The sequence below is a fragment of the Diabrotica virgifera genome, chromosome 5 (assembly GCF_917563875.1).
Source record: "Diabrotica virgifera virgifera chromosome 5, PGI_DIABVI_V3a".
Lineage (NCBI taxonomy): Eukaryota > Metazoa > Arthropoda > Insecta > Coleoptera > Chrysomelidae > Diabrotica > Diabrotica virgifera.
This window is the reverse complement of record NC_065447.1, coordinates 13081899-13098359: the sequence shown is the minus strand read 5'-3', so window position 1 is coordinate 13098359 and position 16461 is coordinate 13081899. Positions and strand designations below refer to the sequence as shown.

Here is a 16461-nt window from a genome sequence, read left to right as displayed (position 1 = left end):
CGTAATGTAATAAAGAATGGCGGTACAGAGCCCAATTTGAAAAATATATTAATATGTGGAAATTACTCTGTAATTAAATACAATATTAAAAAAACGAGCCTGTACTGTCATTAAGAAGAACAAAAAAATACACTTTCTTCAAATAAACTTTTTTATCCGATGCCTAGATTTTCTGTCATTTTGGAAAATTTTTATTTCATTATTAGTTCCAAAATGCCACAAAATGTAGGCATATGATAAAAAAGTTTATTTGAAGAAAGTGTATTTTTTTGTTCTTCTTAATGGCGGTACATTACATAATTACAGAGTAATTTCCACATATTAATATATTTTTCAAATTGGGCTCTGTACCGCCATTCTTTATTATATTACGAATACGTGTTCCAAATATCTCGAAAAAATATTCAAAATTACAGCCGCAATCTTGGAACGCGTTTTGGCTACCTGTTGATCGCTACTGTATCACCTTAAAGTCGCGGGTTTACGAAATAACGAATTTATTCCTTTCATTTGCACCATACTGTCGGTGGAAAATAGTGTCGCGCACGCTTGATTAGCAATTAAAACCAAAGGAGTTTTGAATATTGTATTGCAAAAAACTCTTCGGGATTTCATCAGTCGATGTTTAAAGAATATCTACCTACCTTTTCTGTTTGGAATGATCCAAAAAACCTAAAAAAACTTTGTTCCATGCAAAAAAAATAATTTAAAAAAAAAACAAAAAAAAAAAACGTTTAAAAAATTTTTGACCCACTTTTGGTCCTGGCAACATGCAAATTTGTTAAAAGAGGTCCTTTTTGAGTAAGATTGTGCAAAAAATCCGAATCGGAATATTTTCCTAGCGGATGCGCAATGGCTTTCTGGACTAATTGGAAGTAGGTATGTTCCAGATTCAACTTTTGCTTCATATTTTCAAGGAGAGTCTTACACATTTTCGTTCTTACCTTTTCTCGAAGTTGTTTAATTTTTGCTAAGTATTTTTTGAAGTGATGTGTATAAATCTATTTTTTAAAAACAGAACACAAATCTATGAATATGAATAGTAACTACATTTATTACAAATTAGTTTTAGAATACTTAAATAAATTTTCTTCATTATCAAGTAAATTTTATCCGGTCCCTCACTTTTCTGACTATTCTACCTACCTCTTGCCTGATTAGTTTAGCCAGTTTTAAATCGTCAATTGTTATTCTTCTAGGTGTCTGGTTGCTTGACCTAGTACTACACATATATTTGGTCTTTTTGGGCATTTATATTTAGTTCCATTCTTTATGCAGATACCTCTAGCGACTGGAATGCATTGGTCAGAGACTCTGGACCTATACCTAGCTATGATGTCTATGTGATCTGCATATCCGAGAACTTATACATATTTATTAAAGATAGTACCATGTGTATTTAAACTAGGCCCTCGAATTATCTTTTCTTGAACAAGAAGAATGATAGCGTTGATGGACAATAGAGAGATAAAAATACTCTGTTACGCTGATGACACCGTGTTAATAGCAGAGTGCGAAGACGACCTACAAAGATTATTGCACGAGTTCAACATTAACGCAAAAGAAATGAATATGAAAATATCAGCCCAAAAAACAAAAAGCTTAGTTATTGCCAAAGAACCAATAAGATGCAAATTGGAGTTAGACAATCAAATTATACAACAAGTAATGACTTTCAAATATCTGGGAATTAATCTATCAGCCGACAACAATATCGAAGAAGAGGTAAAAGACCAAATAATTAAAGCAAGTAGAACGGCCGGATGCCTAAACGACACAATTTGGAAAAACAAACACCTAAGATTGGAAACAAGGATTGCTGGAAAACGACTACAGGATAGGATAAGAAGTGAGGAAATCAGACGCATATGTGGGGTAGACAATATAAATACCTGGGTAAAGAACAGAAAAGAAAAGAAAATAGCCGCAACTATTTTCTACATTCGAACGCACACTGTCCGCGCTACGTCCAAAATCCACCTCCTGACCGGCGACGAGGGCCCCTGGCTTTGCCAGTTGGCGTACAATGGTTTCTAGGGAGCTTGGCCGAGGGCAAAGCACGGACAGTACACACATATGTCTATGGAAACACCTATTCCATCAAACTTTTCACGCTGTCCACGCTGCATCCAAAAACCACCTCCTGACCGCCCACGAGGGCCGCTGGCTTGCCAGTTGGCGTACAATGGTTTCTAGGGAGCTTGGTCTAGGGTAAAGCACGGACAGTACACACAAAAGTCAATGGAACCAACATCAACTCCATCAATCTTCTTCTCTGCTTTCTGATAGCCACCTGAATCACCATCGTCCTGCATAACCCAGGAGCTCCAGATCCAGGATCCAGAATACTTTACCCTAGCGTTTTTTCGGACTGTTTGCTTTTGCGGCCAAAACTGCCACATTCACCACAAACCCTGAAGAGGACGAAATCCTAAACGGGGACTACTCAATGAAATCTTTCAATAAAGCAAGCCAAATCTTTCACGAAATCCAAATTGAGTATATATGTACAACAAACCAACCACAGAAAAGAAGAGTGGAATGAGCACATAAGCAGGATGTCTGAATCAAGGATAGTAAGAATAGCCAGGGACAAGTCACCGTTAGGCAGGAGAAGTATAGGACGCCCAAGGAAAAGATGGAATGACAACTTAGGGGCAGAATGAAAGGCACCGTTGAAGAAAAACAGGCAGTACTGCCTATATAAAAGAAGAAGAAGAAGAAGAAGAAGAAGAACAAGAAGACATGATAGCCCATCACCTTGCCTTAGTCCATTTTTGCTAAGGAAGATTCTTGAAACACACAGCGTCTTAGTCTCTGTGTGCAAAGCTTTTTTACATTTAGTTCAGTGTTCTATGCTTAGATTTCTTCGATTTTGGATAACGCTTCGATAAAGGAAGATTTTTTGTATTTACTAATGTCCGCATTATTTCCTATTAAAAAAGTTGATTTATCATAGAAAAAGACGATATAATGAATATACAAGGTGTCCCAAAAGTAGAGGAACGGTATAATATTTCGTGAACTAAACATCGGATCGAAAAACTGAAAAATACGTGTTCAATAATTTCCAAAAATCTATCCAATGACACCAAACATCAACCCCCACTACACCCCCTGGAGGTGGGGTGGGGGGTAACTTTAAAATCTCAAATGGAAACCCCCAGTTTTTCTTGCAGATTTTAATTCGTTACGTAAAAGTAAGCAACTTTTATTCAAGACATTTTTTCGAACTGTGGATAGATGGCGCTATAATTGGGAAAAACGATTTATCCTGATACCGTAGGTAAATTATAGAAACGGTCTAATATCTCACGAAATACACTTCTAAATGAGAAACTAAAAGACAGATTTTTAATCTTTTTCGAAAACCTTTCGAATAACACCAAACGTGACCCTCCAACCCACCCCCTGGAGGTGGGGTGGGGGTAACTTAAAAATCTTAAATAGCAACCCCCATTTTTTATTACAGATTCGGGTCTGTCATGAAAAATTAAGCAACATTTATTCGAAACATTTTTTAGAATTGTTAATAGATGGCGCTTTAATTGGAAAAATACGATTTTTTAGCGCCATCTATCAGAAATTTTAAAAAATGTTTCGAATAAATGTTGCTTAATTTTTTATGACGAATCCGAATCTGCAATAAAAAGTAGAGGTTGCTATTTAAAATTTTAAAGTTACCCCCCACCCCACATCCAGGGGACGGGTTGGAGGGTCATGTTTAGTGTTATTCGATAGGTTTTCGAAAAAGATTAACAATCTGTTTTTTGTATTCTCCTTCGGAAGTGTATTTCGTAAGATATTAGACCGTTTCTATAATTTACCTATGGTATCAGGATAAATCGTTTTTCCCAATTGTAGCGCCATCTATCCACAGTTCGAAAAAATGTCTTGAATAAAAGTTGCCTACTTTTACGTAACGAATCCAAATTTGCAAGAAAAACTGGGGGTTTCCATTTGAGATTTTAAAGTTACCCCCCACCCCACCTCTAGGGGGTGTAGTGGGGATTGGTGTTTGGTGTCATTGGATAGATTTTTAAAAATGATTGAACACGTATTTTTCAGTATTTAGATCCGATATTTAGTAAGAATAATAATAAACCGACTTTTATTTCCAAAAAATAATAAGTATAACCAGCTGTACATTCTCTAAAGTAGAGGGCGAAGTTTATTTTTGCTGTGTTCTAAGACACAACAAAAATATTCTTCCACTTAACCTTAGTGTAATAGTAGTTTTATGGCTCTAACAAAAAAGTAGTAAAGAATATAATATTGAACAGTAAGATAGTAAAATAGTAAAAATAGTAAAAAGTTCGCGAAATATTCGACCGTTCCGCTACTTTTGGGACATCCTATATATTTAAATCAATTGAAACAATCATTAATTTAAATTATATATTTAAATTATAATTAAATTTATATTCATATATTTGAATCAATCGAAACAACCAATCGAAACAACCAGTAAGACTACTAGAAGCTTTTTGACCAAACAAAACAAACTAGGCAATACCATTCTTTAGTTAGATTGAGAATCTGAACTAAAAATTGTTTTTAGTTTCTCTCCCCTGATCTCCTTTGTCTTTCCATTTAATTTTATCTTTAGATTCACTGCTGAAAACTTGTTTTTCAGTTATTTATCCGTTAAAACAGATTATTTTTTGACGTTTCTATGAAAATTTCTACATAGTAACGTCAAACGTCATTTCTAAGTAGTTTAAAAAATATTGCATGGCTAGTAATTTACTTAATTGCTTTATTAAATCAGAAAATGTGGACATTCCGTATAACCAGACGATGTGCCTCGTGCCTAAAATCCCGCGGCCACCGAACGCTTTTATGATATACGCGACAGAAAATCGGAAGTTATTGTCCCACAAATATCCAGCGGATTCCAACAAGATTATTAGCAAGAAGTTGGGAAGCAATTGGAAGGGTCTGACTACGGATGAGAAGAACAAATATTTTGAGAAGGCTCGCATCGTCGCCACCGAACACAAGGAGAAGTATCCTGATTACGTGTACAACCCGAAAGAAGCTCGCTTGCGAAAGGCGATGCGGGAAGCGGCGAGTAGGGACCGCTCTATCGGGGCTTCCCCGATGTTGCCGCGACCGAGCGCTCGCAGGGTCGGTTCCGCGGGATCGGCCACGTCGGCTGCAGGAACTCCTGGGACGCCCACGCCGCATGGTCCGCACCAAGAACCTCTTATGATGCCCAATCCTTTAACACAACTTCAACAACAAACGGGGATGTGGCACAATTACCAAGACGATTTGAGGCCAAGATCTTCGGGTAACCCTTTCATGATGCAAGATATCCAATCTCCGTACCATCACCATCAACCGTCTCCCCCGCTCAGCATACCCAGTCCGATGATGATGGACAAACACCGACAAACGCCTGTACACCACATAAACAATATAAACTTCATGTCGATGCCCATGACACCTCCACACTCTAACTCCATAATGGCGATGACCCCACCGCACTCCAACGAGAACGTACCTCCTGATGAACCGCTGCATCTCAAAGAGAAGATGATGCCCCAAGATTTTCAACATCTCGCGCCGAAACAAACAGTGGAAACTTCTCAGCCGTTGATGGAGAATAACATGCAACATCAAAATGAGTATGGAAATTCCATTTTTGGAGGTAGCGTTGGAGTCAGTCAACAGCAAAGCCATCATCAACAGTTTGAAGAGATGGAAGATACCAAAATAAAAAGGATACATTCCTGCGTTTGCCAAAAAGATATCCCCTGCAAGTACAACTTGTATTTACCTCTTTCCTGTACCAACTTCTGTGCATCTCCCGATTTGTACAACAACAGTTTAGAGTATCAGCGAGAATACATTCAAAAATACTTTTATGGCCTTCCAGAATTTGAAATTTACAACTTAAGCGCTGAAGATGGTCACTGGTTCCCCTATGCTTCGAGAAGTGCTCAATGCGAAGTGAATACGTTCATAGGAGACTGCGCCCAACCGAGTTTTTTGAAGACGGATGTCGGTTTCATTCCGATTACATTTGATATTAATATTTAATAAAGATTATTTTTTAAATGTTGAATGAGTTGCATATGTGAGTCCATATTAAATGAAGTAAAGAAACACAGACTTACTCACAATCATTTAATAATATTTTGACGACCGGTTTTGATCTCTACACTATTCAGATCATCTTCAGATCGCCGTTACAAGTAGTTAAATGATGCCGTTACAAGGGATGCTTTGTAAGTTCATCGATAACATTATGCTAATAGGATAGCTAGGTGAGGGACTGGGCAAGCGGACATGCTTCGTAGGTCAAAACACAGTGAATTGGAATGGATCCTGAAGGCAGATGTGGGTTGTGAAACAGAGACAGATGTATTAGTTATGAGAAAGACAACGTTCGGGTGGGAATGTTCATAAATGCAGCTAAGGTGTAAATAGACTTATTGTAAACACTTGTACGATTGTGAAGGTCTTTGCTCTTAGGTGTTTTGAGCTATGGACAGAGGTCGAAGTAAGGAAAATGACAAATAGGAATAAATATTCAAGTTTGTATTGTTCCCAGTCACAGGACTACGGGATGTCATTTATTTTGTATCATTGTAGGTGCCTAACACTTGGAAATCTATGAAATGTAGAGGATTATAAGAAAATTAATTAGATAAAAAAGATAGATAAAAAAGATTGTCAAAATAAAAATTGGTTGAAAAACTGTAGAATATTAAAGGTGATCTGAAAAAGGAAGGGGTTTGTTTGAGCTATTGTATGATAGTGTATGTTCAGAAAGAAATATTGAATAAATAATTACAGGGTGTAGGCACTTACATTAAGAAATTATTAAAATAAATAAATTAATTAACACAGAACACATAGGATTTTTATAACTACACAGACAAAACACCAAGTGGTATAAATTTGGATGGGAAGTAGCACTACATTTGCAAAATTCACTTAAATAACCGATTTTTAATTTTCTAAAACTCAAATTTCATTTTTGTGCTTCATCTTTTAGAGGGAATTTTGACAGTTTTGACTGTCAAAATTTCCTCTAAATAAAATAATAAATAATCGATTTGTAAATCAGCATTTGCAGAGCAATGTATACGCATTCTTAGAGTAACGCCATTATATATCGCCAATCGGATACGCCATAAGAAGATAATCCCTAACAAGATTTTTACTACACATTTATCCTATCTCTGCGTTACTTCAAATAATCAAATTAATAACACTGGCAGATAATTTTTTTCGAATAATGTGAATACTTAGTTTTTGTGAAAAATTCGACAACTTGGCAACAGCGCAATCTCGATCGAAATAGCAAAATTTCGAGCTTCATGCTTTCTCTCTAATTATCTTACTGTGTTCAATCACCCGTTCCATACAAAACAACTACAACGCGTAGGTACATTACACAAACTATCTTCTAAGCAAAAGGATTGAAGGTAAATATTTAGCTGGAAGATAAAATAGCAGCAGGTGTGGCTTGTTCCTTGACAGAGACTGTTTGTTTTATGTTGAGTGTAATGTATAATCAAAGTTCGTTTAGAATTCAATAGATTACTTATAGATTTTATTTACTTGTGTAGGAGGATATGATATACCGCATTGAAAATATCTCTGAATCACGATATTTCAGACGGAAATGATTAAAAAGTTGGTGAAATATTTTGTAGTTTTGTATTAGTTTATGTTTAGAACTTAGACCATAAAAACGGATCAGTTTTTATGGTCTAAAGCAGTGATACCCAACATGCGGCCTGCGGGCCGCATGCGGCCCTCTAGCGTTTTTATGCGGCCCGAAGGCTAACTAAAGGGCCCTGTTATCAAATTATTCAAGACAATTTAATGACTTTAATTTTAAATTATATTGAAATTTTTAATTATCTTAACTCTCATTAAGAAGCAAGGTATTATTAACTTTTAACAATAAATTATTAAAGTTAATGAAAAAATACTCATTTTAAAAATAATTAATACTTATTTACTACATTGCACCGACCCATTTAGTAATCACAAGAAAAATTCAGGTCTGGATTAAGAAAAATTTTTAAAATAATTGTGACCTTGAAACAACACCCTGTATATTAAAATTTTGAAAATTCGTCTGCACATTTGAAAAGAGCACAAAAAAGTAAGTTTAATTGCTCACTTAAATTTTTTTGCGCAGATAATTGAATGACATTAACTTTGAAATTATATCGAAATTTTTGTTTTGAAAGTTCGAGTTCTTAAAAATTGCGACATAATTTCAAAATTAAAGTCATTGAATTGTCTGCGCAAAAAATGGAAGCTCCATTAAAGCTCTTTTTAAATGTGCAAACGGGTTTTGAAAATTTCAATATACAGGATGTTGTTTCAAGGTCACAATGGATTTATAATGTTGTTTAATCCGGACCTCGATTTTTCTTGTGATTAGTAGTTGGGCGGTTTGGGTTCTAAATTTGACATTTTATGTATACCAAATATCAAAAAAATATACAAGGTGGTTCTAAAGTTATGAGTCCACAAATAAATGGGCAAAATCGACCAAACACCCTGTAACTCGGTTATAAAGTCGATGAAGCAATAAATTTAGTATGTCTGGAACCGCCTCATTTACCTCTATTCACCATTCAAGTATTTCCGTTTCCCAATGAAACACTGCATACTACTTCATCTTGATTGCGGCCCGCAAGCTGTGGCAATAGCTACTATGTGGCCCAGGAAAGAAAAAGGTTGAGTATCGCTGGTCTAAAGTCTAAGGTTTAGAACATGCGTTTACATCAAATTTAAATCTGTATTCATTTATTAGTTCCAAGTCATAAATATATCGCACATAATTTTAAATGCTCACTTCACTTTCTTTCCCAAATAACCCCCCGTCTTTAAATTAATATGAAGAATGGATATAAGCAAAAAATTTAAAAAATAGATTAGCTAAATCTTCAGACAATACTATTTTCTTGTTCTTTTGGCATCATACCACTGGATGGGTATGTGCCTGTCTAGCTATGTCCTTACATTCAGTCCTCTCTTCTGTCCTTCTCCTCCATTGTCTTACATTAATAGCTTTCAAGTCGTCTTCCACGTCAACCAGCATCTCTAGGTCTTTCATAGTCACTCATTAACACACTTTTCCTTATAGTCCAGGGCGCATCTCTTTTGAGATGGACGTTGAGAGGTGACTCAAATTTTTTTGCAGAAATTGCTTGAAAATAAATCAAATAATAATATTTGAGTTATCCTCCCTCTCAAAAAGGTCCGGAACATTGTTTAAATAATCAAAATGTCAACAAATGAAGGAAAAATTAGTTTTTTTGTTGGTTTTTTGATTATGACTGTAAAAGTATTCATTTCCGAGAAAAGTTTTACTGAGATAAAAGTTGCGTAATTAAATTTCCTAGAATATAGAATTGGTAAAAATTTTTAAAAATAGTCACCCTTGTTGCAAAATAGCAATAATTGCGAAAAAACAATACAAAAACAAGTATTTGCATTTTACGTTTTTCAACCATTTATGCTATACTTAGGACCTTCATATTTCACCCAGAAAAACTTTATGATACAGTAAAACAATACTGTAAATTTAATTAAGATCGGTTCAATAGATTTTGCAAAATAAATTTTGCAATCCAGCTTTCGCAAAAAAAATTCATTTTTTCAAAATGTTACAGGACTGAAAGTAAAGCAGATAGCAAGTTGAAATTTTTTTTGGTTATAGAAGTGTACTGTACCCCTTTCATTTGCAATTTGCAAAATTAAAATCGATTAATTACCACGGCGTCAGGAAATTTTTTAAATAAACATTAATTTTTGGTGCTACGCGCAGGACAGCGGTGTTCGATTCACACAAGTTAATTTCCACCAAAATTTCTTCTAATCTTTATTTAATATATTATGTTCTTACTCTATATTTTGTTGTATTTTAATATTTTAATTCCACAAAAATCAAACTAATTTTATTATTGTTTGTGAAATATTGTTTAAACAATTGCATATGTTTAAAAATAATAAACTTTTATTCTCTAAGTTAAAATATATAAACAATAAAGTTTTTGCTAATAAAAGTGTTATTTCAAAGGATAGAGTATGTGTTTTTATTTTGCAATAAACAAATTTATTTATTTATACCGAAATTTAATAAAAATTAAAATGTATCAATCATTATCAAAGGTGATTGGAATGCCCAATAACAGCAAACTATCCGCTGTCCTGCGCGTAGCACCAATAATGAATGTTAATTAAACAAATTCCTGACGCCGTGGTAGTTAATCGATTTTAATTTTGCAAAATTGCAAATGAAAGGTACAGGAAACTTCTATATGCAAAAAAAATTCAACTTGTTATCTGCTTTATTTTCAGTCCTGTAACATTTTGAAAAAATGATTTTTTTTTGCGAAATCTGGATTGCAAAATTTATTTTGCAAAATCTATTAAATCGATCTTAATGAAATTTACAGTAGTATTTTACTATATCATAAAGTTTTTGTTGGTGAAATATGAAGGTCCTAAGTGTAGCATAAATGGTTGAAAAACGTAAAATGCGAATACTTGTTTTTGTATGTTTTTTTCGCAATTATTGCTATTTTGCAACAAGGGTGACTATTTTTTAAATTCTTAACCAATTCTATATTGTAGGAAATTTAATTACGCAACTTTTATATCAGTACAACTTTTCTCGGAAATGAATACTTTATAAGTTATAATCAAAAAACGAAGAAAAAAATCGAATTTTTCCTACATTTTTTGACATTTTGATTATTTAAACAATGTTCCGGACCTTTTTGAGAGGGAGGATAACTCAAATATTATTATTCGATTTATATTCAAGCAATTTCTGCAAAAAAATTTGAGTCACCTCTCAACGTCCAAATGTGCTAATATTTTTACAGATGAGCCCTGGTCTATTATTATTTATCCATATTTCCACATTTATTTCACATTTATAATTTTTTCGAAGTCAACTATTGGACTTGTCATTTGAATTCATGTCATTATCATTTTGAATCAGAATTTAAAGCAAACACATTCAAGCAACAATTTTCTTATTATAAAAATATATTGTTTTCCGGGCTCTAATTAAATTATCAAACCTCGCTTCCGTATGAGTGAGTTTTTAAAAAAAGAATCCTGATTATACTGTTTTGCTTTTTTTATTTTTTTATCTTTTATATTTTGAAACACGGTGGATAACAGAAAACCAATGTAATTCTTAAAATGTGATTAGATAAAGAAACACCATGTATATTTATAGACAAACTATGTAGGTATTCCAAAAAACTAATATGCATGGAAATATTGATGATTACTTAGATGCTCAGGAAACAAAAAAGAAAGAAAAACGCAATCAAAATTAGGTGAAAGAAAAAGAAAAGGAAACAGGGCCAAAGAAGGTGCTAATACTAAGAACTAATACAGCAAAGATATCAAAATCAGATCAAATAGTGTCAATACGTGTCAGAAAGGAATGTAACAACAAATAGTAGAACGGAAACGGAGAAGGAAGATCTAAACATCGTCAGAGTATACTACCCAGAAAAAGGACAGTGATGATTAAACAGAATAAAAAATTTTTAGAATAAAATTAGCGAAAGAAAACAGAAAGTTAAAAAATGAATAAAATCAAAAGAAATTAGAATAAAATCATTATTTAAAGAATAGTACCAAACATGTGCATGGGCGCCCATACCCATGGGGAGGGGGGGCGTGGCCCCCCAAATATGGTTATCCAAAGTATACAAAATATAATGTGCAACATCTTCACGTCTGCCCCCCCTAAAAATTTGTATATGGGCGCCCGTGAACATGTGATGTTTAGTGATGAAGTTACAGTAAAGTACAAGCAAATTACATATACAATTAAACAAAAATTATGAATTTTATGCCATACTTCTGGGACTAAGTATATAAAGTTTTTTTAGATAACGAAATTTTTTAAAGTATAGAAATTAAATTAAATCGTAAATGGTATTTCATAAAATTTACATAGATATAAAAAGTGCATGAATCATATTTTCATAAAAATTCTTATAAATAAAAACATGTTATCATAAAACAATAAATCCGGAAAAAATTCTTACCCTAAATAGGTAATCTGCTTTTTATGAGTATAATAATTATATTTTATGAAAATATTTATAACATTCACGTCAGCTTTCAAGTAATGCTTAACATATACATGTGGTTTTGTGGTTTTTACTTTAGAAATTCAACATAATGACACAAAAGTTGTTACATATATTTATAACTAAAAAAAGAGCGTAGCGAGAAAAGTGAATAATTTATATAGAGCACTGTAACTATTTTGAAAAGACATAAAATATGAATTTTTTTTAAATATCTTTCTTATTGATTCGATTAACTTTTATTTTAATTTTTTTAAATTTTATCTAATTTTATTTATTTTTGTAGATTTTTTTTAATTTAATTTATTTTTTTGTATTTTTGTTTTTTTTTATTATTTTTTTAATTTCATTTAGTTTTACTTGGATTTATATAATTTTATTTAATTTTATATAATTTATTTAATTTTTTAAAAATATATTCAAATAAAAATTAGCGAAATAAAAAAAATAAAAATATTTTAAATAAAAATTAGCTAAATCCATCCAGCCGTTCTTAGTTATTGTAAGAAAAATATATTATTAAAATAATTATAATTTTATATAATAATATCTTTATTATAATAAAATTACAATTTATATAATTATATAAAAGTACATTATACCTAGTACATATAACTTTATAAAAATATATACTTCAAAAAATAAATGTTAGGTATGTATATTATGTATAAGTATTACTGTATGTCACAAGGTTATTGCACGCGTCTCGATTTTTCGAATGACGCTAAATAGGATTTCGGACCAGTACGAAAATATCATACCGATCGATAAGAAGTATTAATCTCAAAAATAAAATCAGTAAAATCATATGTCCAAAGTCAGTTCTAGTTTGCCTTTTGTCAACTCTATATTTTAAAAATTCTCCTGAAATCATGTTTAAATTTACAGGAAACCTACACGTCTACATCACGCGAAGGAGACTTCACCAGTGGCACAAAATCCGTAAAATTCGAAAAAGTAACCGTCAAGAAAACCATCAGACATCTCACCTCGAGCACCTCGTCAACATCCATCCGACAAGTGACTTCCAGCCGAACCCCCTCGGAGGAAAACTTGGACTCCGCCTATTTGACGCAAAGCAACGGTAACTTGGGTTCGCTGAGCAGTGGCAGCACGGGACGGTTTCCCTCCGAGGAGAGTCTGAAGAGTCCTCGAAAGGTCGAAACGTCGAAGGACGAATGGGACGGGGATAGTAGTAGTTCGAAAGTGACTAGTAGTAGTTCGGAGTGGTATTCCGATTATAGGACTCATACTTTTCATCAGAGTGAGGCCAGCAGGTTTGAATTTATCAGGAGTAAATCACAATATGATGAACACATACAGCATATAAAAGGTTAGAGTTTACTTTATTTTCTTGATAATAAAGAACATGTCATTGCTTTTTCTGGTAAATAATTTTTATCAGCACTGCATTTTTTTTTCGTTAAAAAAGAAGACCATAATAAAAATGTACAAATAATAAAGATAAGGGATATTTTGAAACTTTTATAGAAAGTTTGTAATTGAGTACTTTGCACAGCGTTATACTCTTCTTATGTTTCGGAGCCATAACATTTTCTTGCGTTCCATTCCTCTCTTGCCTTCAATTTTACAGTCGATTATAAGTTTAGTCCAGTCGCAACATAGGGCGTCCCGTGGGCACTTTTAGGTCTCCGCGATTTGATGGTGGTATTATAGGTTTTTTGGGTCGCTGAATCCAATAGAAGTGATCTGGAAGCCCAAATGTGGTGCGTTTAATTGTTATTAACAAATTATGGTAAAATTAGGTGTTTTCAGGAATTAATAGATACTGTAATAGCACTGTAAATAAATTGATTGTGTTAAGGTCTTCTCTGGTGTATTTTTGGCCGCTGAATCGAATGCGACTAGTCGCGATTACTCAAAATGTGTTCTCATTTTGTTAATAACAAAATAATTGTATATTAAGTTTTTAGTCTTTTTCATAGTATTTGTATACGCAAAATCGATTGTCACTAGTCGTGATAGCTTAAACCACGTTCCGACTTTGTTATTAATAAATTATTGCAAAAATAATGGTTTATAGAACGTTTACTCACGGTTTTTGCTCTAAATTTTAAAAAACCACCTGGAATGACATGGAATTTGGCATACACGTAGCTAACATATCAAACAAAACAAGTGATATTGTGCCGATGTCTGCTTTTGCGCTGGGGGTGAATTTCACCCCGTTTCGGGGTTGAAAAAAGAAACCTTTAAAATATGTCCGGAACTGGATAAACTGATTAATTCTAAGCAACTTTTGTTTTATACAGTTTTTTCACCAAGTCAATGCTTTTTGAGTTATTTGCGAGTGAATATGTTCATTTTTCAACAAAAAAACAAAAATAACTCGAAAAGTATTGACTTAGTGAAAAAACTGTATAGAACAAAAGTTGCTTAGAATTAAGCAGTTTATCCACTTCCGGATTTATTTTAAAGGTTTCTCTTTTCACCTCCGAAAAGGGGTGAAAGTCACCCCAGGGTAGAAGCAGACATCGGCACAATATCACTTGTTTTGTTTGACATGTTAGCTACATGTATGCCAAATTTCATGCCAATCCAAGTAGTTTTTTAAAATCTACAGCAAACATTGTGAGTGAACGTACTATAAACCGTTATTTTTGCAATAATTTATTAATAACAAAGTCGGAAAGTGGTTTAAGCTATCACGACTAGTGACAATCGATTTAGCGTGTAAAAATACTATGAAAAAGACTACAAACTTGCTGTAGATAGCGCATTTCGAGCTTTTCGGCGAATAAACAATTATTTTGTTATTAACAAAATAAAAACATATTTTGAGTAATTGCGACTAGTCGCATTCGATTCAGCGACCAAAAATACACCAGAGAAGATCTTACCACTATCAATTTATTTACAGGGCTTCTAATAATTCCCGAAAAACACCTTATTTTACCATAATTTGTTAATAACAATTAAACGCACCACATTTGGGCTTCCAGATCACTTCCATTGGATTCAGCGACCCAAAAAACCTATAATACCACCATCAAATCGCGGCGACCTAAAAGTGCCCACGGGAACCACTATGTTGCGACTAGACTAGTTGAAGGAACTGGTATTTTTCATTTCGCATGATGTGACCCACATACGACGTTTTCCTTTTCTTGATGGTTTCGAAAAGTTGGCGTTCTTGGTTGATTCTTTAAAGGACATCTACATTTGTGACTTTCCCCGTCCATGGTATCTTTAGGATACAGCGATAAAGCTACATTTCGAAAGCTTCCAATCTGTTTATATCCCTCGTTTTGAGTGCTCAGCCCTCTAAGCCATATAAGGGCGTCATTTGACAGGGTAAGGGGGGCATTTGCCCCCCTGACCCTGAGCAGACTGAAATTTACAAAAAATACATCAATTTTATTACTATAGTATTGTATAATGTATTGTATATATAATGCTTGCCCCTCTCCCCAATCAAAATTTCAAATGACGCCCTTGAAGCCATATATGTAGCAGCATTGACCATACGTAGCACTTAGTAAACCTTAGTCTCAGTTAAAGATCGAACTCTGAAGAGGTCAACATCTTCCTGAATTTTACGAAAGCTTATGGAGCTTGCTCAATGCGACATTTTACTTGCCTGCCCGATGCCCAGTCTTCAAAAAGCACCCGTGTTGAGCTGCCCCCCCCCCCACTTGCAAAAATTAAAAAACAAATAGCCCTGATTTATGAGCTATTTATGAGCTTTCATATTCCGCAAACTAAAAATTTTGAGCTCGTTCCACTGAGCAGGAATTTAATACTTTAGTGGGGGGGGGGGGCTGAGTGAGCCCCCCCCACTACTTAAAAATAGGAATATTGAATCGGTTTTTGCGGCAGAATTACGAGCTATTTATGAGCTCTTGAAATTACATAGTTTCAATTTTTGAGCTCATCCCCTTCACCCCCAAACAACCCTTTAATTGATTTAACTTAAGAGAAAATGCTGAGAAAACTTAAAATATATCGTATTGCGGATATAATTCCTATAGCATATATACTCTAAGAATAAACTATTAAATCACGTGCATTTCGATTATTGAGCTACAACCCCTTCGATAGAAAACCACCCTATCTTCCCGGCTTAAGAGAAAGTTGTACTTGAAATCCATTAAATTAATTATTTGGCGACTACATATCATTTAATAATTTATAAGGTTCCAAATTACGCGCATTTAAATCAGTAAATTGCAATTTATTTTGTATAGTGCAGTCACTGAAAGTAAAAATCAACGATTACCTTCAATTTCGGTGAACCTTCATCGATTTTCACGAAAATTGGTCAGTGGTTAGAGGATACCTCAAGAAACAAAGGTGACATGGTACCACCTTGCGCCTTTACCCTGAGGGTGGATAC

General features: G+C 33.8%; 2 protein-coding genes across 13 annotated transcripts in view; both read left to right on the top strand.

The window, feature by feature from the left end:
- The window catches only part of LOC114330686 (muscle-specific protein 300 kDa), a 603413-nt gene that overhangs the window by 239073 nt on the left and 347879 nt on the right, over positions 1 to 16461 (top strand). For 11 of the 12 annotated variants that reach the window (XM_050652275.1, XM_050652272.1, XM_050652273.1 and 8 more), the window contains exon 2: positions 12993 to 13437. The exons of the other annotated variant lie outside the window; for it this stretch is intronic. In XM_050652275.1, the coding sequence (XP_050508232.1) occupies positions 12993 to 13437 (445 nt within the window). The remainder of the gene's footprint in view (positions 1 to 12992; positions 13438 to 16461) is intronic. 12 annotated transcript variants of the gene reach the window in all.
- On the top strand, positions 4714 to 6084 carry LOC114332609 (transcription factor Sox-1a-like). The gene has a single exon (XM_028282464.2). The coding sequence runs from the start codon at positions 4735 to 4737 to the stop codon at positions 6046 to 6048; it is 1314 nt and encodes a 437-aa protein (XP_028138265.1). The 5' UTR covers positions 4714 to 4734; the 3' UTR covers positions 6049 to 6084.